We start from the raw sequence: 7,065 nt of genomic DNA, 5'->3' as shown, positions 1-7,065 counted from the left end.
AAAATATTTGCCTTTTAGGGAGAAGTACTGTAATCGCAGTTTATTTTTCTTACTCCTCTTAAAAGGAAGTACTGAAATCGCTTTTTAATTTTGCTATTTACGTACAAATACCTTCCTATTTTATTCAAAACGCTTTCTCTAAAAAATTGTTATTGAGGATGGTTTGGGGGACCGCAACTATAATCATTCTTTAAAAAGATCGCTCCAGTGGTAGTTACGGTTCGGACTTAACACCTTTTTAGGTTATAATGGTAGAATTTATTATTCCAAATTTTAATAAAATCTGTAAAGCAGATATGTAACTTTGCAAAACAGACAAAAAGGAAAATCTATCCAAAAAGTCCAAAAATCTCCTTAACAAAAACTTACAGTTTAAAATGTTAAGTATAAGGGTTGATTAAACGCCAAAAGGTACACAAATCAGCAAGTACCCAACATTTCATTAATACTTCATGTTAAGTAAATTCATTAAAAAATTTGGATGTTGTGGTTTATCATCAAACAACAACAAGGTACTTTGTACCTTGAGTCGCAGTCTGTCTGTGTAGGGCAGTCGGTCATGTGAGTTGGGCTAGTGAGTGCGTGTTTAAATCATATCATATCAGGAGTATACTCCACTATCATTTTTGAATTATTCTTTAAACCAACTGTAACATTGTAAATTGGATATCCATTTAACTGTAACGTATGTTGAACTAATTAAACTATTTATCAATTTATTTCTTAAACATTTTCTGATCAATCAAAATAATTTACTAAACATTTTCTGGTCCCATCCGGGCCGGATTTTGAACTAACGATCTACAGATATACAGTCCACATCTATTATAGAACATTCAGATTAAACAGTGTTTGTCTCAATCAGGCTATAATGCCTAAATAACTAAAAATAATTGTATTTTCAATCAAAACCATTATATTATATTATTATTTTTGCTGATACTGTGAATTACTGATTAATATTTTCAAAAAAAAACCAGCTATAGTTTCTTAACACACTTGAAAAATTAAAGTAAAACTAAATTCGTCATTTCATCTAAATAATCTTTAAATTATAGAAATAACTAACCATGCGGTCTCGAGTTTAGGAGTACGCTGTCGTTAGTTCTGATTTTTGCCGTAAGTTAAAGCGTCATAGAGCTATCGCTTCCGTTAATTTTTAAAGTGTGTTGCTTTACGAAGTGTGGCAATAAAATTTAGGTATAATCCTAAATACAAGAGTAATTAATTATTGTATTTTCATATTTACAAACTGCATTTCTATCAATCTCTCTATCAATCTATTAAGCTCTCATTTATTCAATGTAATCATTTCTGATTGATTTAATTTGTGTTTATTTTCATAATTCTTTATATTTATCTTGAATCAAAGCCTTTGTTAAGTTAGAATTATATGTAATATTATCTTGTTGTCTCTGTTTATAGACGTTTACATTAGTTATTAATTCACGCATATTTTATGTTATTTGTATTATTTTTCTAGCTTTCTAATTTTGCTCTAATCTTCTGAATTCTGCAACTTTCCTTTTCCCTTAATATTTATCTTTTCTTATTCCGGTATATCTCATTTTATTTTACATTTTTAAACATGACGGAACCTCTCAAGCTGTCATTAGATCAAAAAATTACCCTGCATAAAGACAAGGCCTTTTCGCTAGCCGATGATATTAAGTCAATTTGTGAGACTGGCCGCCGAATTAGCACTGATTCCACAGCAATTTCGTTATTTAAAGGGATGTTTAGATCACTTGATGTAACTTATGAAAAATTTATGAATGAATGGGCTGAAATTAAGTCACTTTATTTGGCAAAGGATGCAGAATCGGAATTTCCGTCTAAACGAGAATCGACAATTCTTAGGGCTACCAAAGACTTTTATTATGAAGCCGGGGCTATTTTTGAAATTCATTGCGCCTCATATCAACCCAGGCCTACCACTTCAATTCAGAATTCACTGTTAGACTTATCTCAGTGTATTTCTATTCGATCACGACTTCCTCATATCACAATACCAGTATTTTCTGGCAAGTTGCAAGATTGGCCCTTATTTAGAGATACTTTCAGTTCCATGGTCCATGATGAAACTTCGTTGACAGCTGTTGAGAAATATCACTTTCTTCTTGCGAACTTACAGGGTTCTGCCCTTTCTGTCATTAAACATGTACCAGTTTCTGAGGTAGGCTACGAACAAGCCTGGTCAGCATTGCTTCAACATTATGACAATAAGAGAAAACTCGCAGCATTCTACCTTGACCAGATACTGAATTTTAAACCTCTCACAGGTAAAGCTACAGCAGCGTCATTGCAACACTTTATGCAGGTTGTCATTGAAAATGTCACTTCCTTCGAAAAAATTAAAATTCCTAATTCGTCAAAGTACATTATGTTTGAACTAGCTCTTCGCTGCTTGGATGAAAGCACAAGAGAGTCATTCGAATTGGCTGCTGCAGATGAATTTCCCACTTGCGATGACCTAGCCAAATTTGTGCGAAAGAAGGTAAACGCCAAAGACATTACAGAAAGGGGCAAAAGGGATTTAACTCCAATCCTTAATCAACCTTTTAAGCCCAATAACACTAGATCAAATAGAACTCATATCAAACCTTCCAATTCATTCTTTACAAATACAACCTCTTCTCCATCAGTAGTAAACGAGGCGAATCAACTTGTTTCTTCCTCTCGTTCTCCAACATGTTTTCTATGTAAGCAAAGGCATAAGCTTACGGAATGTCCCACTTATGTTCGAGGCACGCCTAAACAACGTTATGATATTTTAAAAAATTGGGCTGGCTGTAAAAATTGCCTTTATCCGGGCCATCGTACGAGAGAATGTACTTCTCGTTGGAAGTGTCGCCAATGTGGAGGACGTCATCATACCACCTTACATTTACAGCCATCCATACCTAGTATGCCATCCATTACTCAGCCAACTTCTCAGTTACCTTCTACTAATAAGGAGGAACCATCCGCTACAAATGTAGCATTCTCTGCCATTTCTGCTAACCATACCCCGGAAGTGCTTTTGGGCACAGCAATTGTTCAAATTTGTGACGTTAATGGTGTTTTCCATCCGATAAGAGTAGTTATAGATTGTGGTAGTCAATACTCTTTTATAACAGAATCATGCGCTTCCATGTTACAATTACCCTCTATTCCCTTTAACATATCTGTATCTGGAATTGGTCAATCCATGTTATTAACACCAACCAAGAAGGTAATGTGTACATTACGATCACTTCGCTCCGTATCACCTGACCTCCACACAGAGGCTGTTGTTATCCCTATCATTACACAACAATTACCCCATCAAAAGTTACCCCCATCAATATGGAAACGCTACATTCATCTGAATTTAGCGGATCCTGACTTCTGGAACCCAGGTCCTATTGATTTTCTTCTCGGAGCGGATCTTTTCTTACAGATCTTAGACTGTTCTTCACCTCCCTGTGAGTTTAATTTTAATCAAAAGGAACCAAAACTACTTAGTACCATCTTTGGTCAAATTATTATGGGTAAATGCACGGAGCTTTCCTGTTCTCAATCTACATCATCATTCTTTATTACTTCTTCAGATGTCTATTCCCTTATGGAAAGATTTTGGGAAATCGAGACCATCAAAACTGAGCAGCCCACTTTATCACCCGACGATCAATTTTGCGAAGATCATTTCAAAGCTACTCATTCTCGTATGCCTGATGGGCGTTATGTCGTTTCATTGCCATTTCTCTCCGTACCTAATTATCTAGGCCCAACACATTTGTGTGCTTTACACAGATTACGCAATGTGGAGTTTAAGCTTGCACGCGATTCCGCTCTTTCCCATCAGTATCATTCATTTCTGCAAGAATATCTTGACCTGGGGCACATGGTAACAACTAACAGACCCGCAAAATGCGTAATACCTCATCATGGGGTTTCGAAGATTGTAAATGGTGAATCGAAATTGCGTGTTGTCTTTGACGGTTCTTGCAGAACAACTTTTGGATCACTAAATGATTATCTGGGTGCAGGCCCCAAACTACAAACGGATATCAGTGACATCATTTTGAATTTTCGAAAACATCGATTCGTGATTACTGCAGATATTGTAAAGATGTATCGTCAGATACTTATATCCGTTGATGATAGAGTCTATCAACATATTTTGTGGCGCTTTTCTTCTGATCACCCCATTGAAGAATTCGAGTTAACCACAGTTACCTATGGACTCAAATCATCTCCCTTCTTGGCTTTACGGGTCATTCAACAGCTTGTGACTGATGAAGGTATACCTTTTCCTCTAGCCACTAAGGCTCTTACCCATGACACCTATGTTGACGACATAGTTACGGGTGCTTCCACTATTGACGGGATATTATCTATTAAAGAGCAATTAATTGCCCTATTATCAAAAGGAGGTTTTCAGTTGAGCAAATGGACGAGCAACAGTTCAGACGTTATCAAACCTAGTCCTGATCAATGTAAGGTAATGCCAATATCCTTTAGCGAAATGGAAGAACCAACTGTTAAACTTTTGGGGTTGCAATGGGATCCAATACAAGATGTCTTCTCATACAAGATACATATGTCTGCTTTACCTCCTACCAAACGAATGATATTATCCACAATAGCACGTATTTATGATCCTCTAGGTTACGTGTCCCCATCTGTGTTTATCGCTAAAATACTTCTACAAGAGACTTGGAAATTAGGAATTGGTTGGGATGAGAATTTGCCAACTGCTATCTTGCACACTTGGGAGAATTTTCTTCAAGATATACCTAACCTTCAACAAGTTCCTATCCCACGCTACCTTATGTTGGACGATACACAGGCACCATGTTCCATTGTTGGCTTTTGTGATGCTTCGGAACGAGGCTATGGTGCTGTACTATACATAGTCTCCATCGTGAATTCGAAGAGGAAAGTTTTCCTCCTTAAATCTAAATCTAAATTGGCCCCACTAAAGCCCATGACAATTCCCCGCTTGGAACTTTGTGGTGCATTATTGCTTGCTTCATTGTACACATCTATTGCCAAATGCATTAAACACCTCCGAATCGAATCTACTTGGTTTTTCACCGATTCAGCTACTGTGCTTAGCTGGTTTCAAATTCCAGCACACACATTGAAGACCTTTGTTGCACATCGCGTAGTTCGCATCAGCGAACTAACCGATATTAAATGCTGGAAGCATATCTCTTCCCATGACAATCCGGCCGACTGCTGCTCAAGAGGTTTGCTGCCAACCCAGTTATTGAATCATCCCTTATGGTGGGCGGGCCCCCCGTGGTTGATCCAACCTGAGACCTTATGGCCCTCAAATGAAACTAGTATCTCGTCTGAAAACATACCTGAAATCAAATCCTCTCGTGTAACGTTAACTGTTACTTTTCACGTATCGGATTTCATCAACTGGACTGAAAGATTTTCTAAATACCGTCGTCTGGTCAATTCGTTAGCTTACGCCCTCAGATTTGTACCAAAATCAAAGTTTTCCGATCACATCAGACCTAAGGGTCCTATCACTGCTTTAGAATTTGACGCTGCCAACATCAAATGTATCAAACTTTTACAACATCATTACTATCCGGAAGCGTTCAATGATCACCTTAACCCGACTCCATTAATGTTAAGTCTTAATGTATTTGTCGATCAAACTGGTATTCTTAGGGTGGGCGGTCGCTTACGCCATTCTTCCTTACCTATTGAATCCAAACATCCAATTTTACTTCCAAGACGTTCTCAATTCACTAACATTTTGATAGATTATTTTCATATAGAACATGCACATGCCGGACCTGCAACTCTTCTTGCTGCTATTCAACAACAATATTGGATTCCTGCTGGACGAAGTTTGGTGAAACAACGGAAACGAACATGCATCATCTGCCATAAAATGACCAAATCAAACCGAGCACCACTTATGGGCGATCTACCTCCCGAGCGGCTGTCTTCAGTCAGAGCTTTCTATCAAACAGGAGTAGACTTTGCTGGACCATTTCTATGCAAGGAGACGCCTCGACGAAAGTCACCGCTGGTGACGGTGTATTTATGTTTATTTGTATGCTTATCTACCAAAGCAGTTCATCTTGAATTGGTGCATTCACTATCCACTGAAGCTTTCATTGATGCTCTAGATCGTTTTATTGCAAGGAGGGGCAAACCTGTTAAAATGCTCTCCGACTGTGGAAAGAACTTTGTTGGCGCTGCTAACTATCTAGCTGAAGTAGCTGCCTGGCATGACTCAGAAACTACTCAAGCATGCATTCTTGATCACATCAATCATCATCACATCACATGGCTATTTAATCCTCCTCAAGCACCTCATTTTGGGGGAATCTGGGAGGCAGGAGTCAAGTCTACCAAAACTCTGCTTCGCAAACTTATTGGCAGTTCTACATTTTCATCCCAAGAGTTGAACAACATCTTCATAAAAATCGAAGCTATATTAAACTCACGGCCACTTCAACCTCTGTCTACAGACCCTTAAGATCTTCAACCTCTCACTCCGGGGCACTTTCTTATCGGAGCGCCACTCACTGCTCTTCCTGAAGCCACGTTAACAGACGTACCTCTTAATCACTTAACTCGTTGGCAATATCTGAGAGAGCGAGTACAACATTTTTGGAATCGTTGGCAGAAAGAGTACCTCCAAACGCTACAACAACGTACCAAGTGGATTACTACAACAACCAATTTAAAGGTTGGTGACATGGTCCTCCTAAAAGATTTACACACCTGGCCATTACAGTGGCCCCTTGCTCGAGTTATCAGTATTCATCCTGGCTCTGATGGTATCGTTCGAGTAGCTACTGTGAAGACAGCTCAAGGAGTCTATAAGCGCCCTGTAACTAAGCTAGCACCTCTACCTCAACTGAATGAGAACATGCCTTAATCAATTTCTACATCATATCCAGACCACCATCCACATCATCACGAAACTTCTCATCACATCACATCACATCTCATATTATTATCTTCATAGTTCTTCAAAAGTTCCAAATTTTGGTGGGCGGTATGTTAAGTAAATTCATTAAAAAATTTGGATGTTGTGGTTTATCATCAAACAACAACAAGGTACTT

General features: G+C 38.2%; 1 protein-coding gene across 1 annotated transcript; it reads left to right on the top strand.

Moving 5' to 3' along the window:
* Positions 1 to 1,588: 1,588 nt before the first annotated feature.
* Positions 1,589 to 6,472, top strand: LOC141451511 (uncharacterized). The gene has a single exon (XM_074122949.1). The coding sequence runs from the start codon at positions 1,589 to 1,591 to the stop codon at positions 6,470 to 6,472; it is 4,884 nt and encodes a 1,627-aa protein (XP_073979050.1).
* The last annotated feature ends 593 nt before the right edge of the window (positions 6,473 to 7,065 follow it).

Source organism: Rhodnius prolixus, unplaced genomic scaffold (genome assembly GCF_049639745.1).
Source record: "Rhodnius prolixus isolate KJV_2025 unplaced genomic scaffold, Rpr scaffold_8, whole genome shotgun sequence".
NCBI lineage: Eukaryota > Metazoa > Arthropoda > Insecta > Hemiptera > Reduviidae > Rhodnius > Rhodnius prolixus.
Note: the sequence above shows the minus strand (reverse complement) of the source record. Positions and strands in the feature narration are given on the sequence as shown.

Excerpts from the sequence above, each read along its gene's own strand:
- LOC141451511 (XM_074122949.1), top strand. The coding sequence starts at position 1,589 with ATGACGGAACCTCTCAAGCTGTCATTAGATCAAAAAATTACCCTGCAT.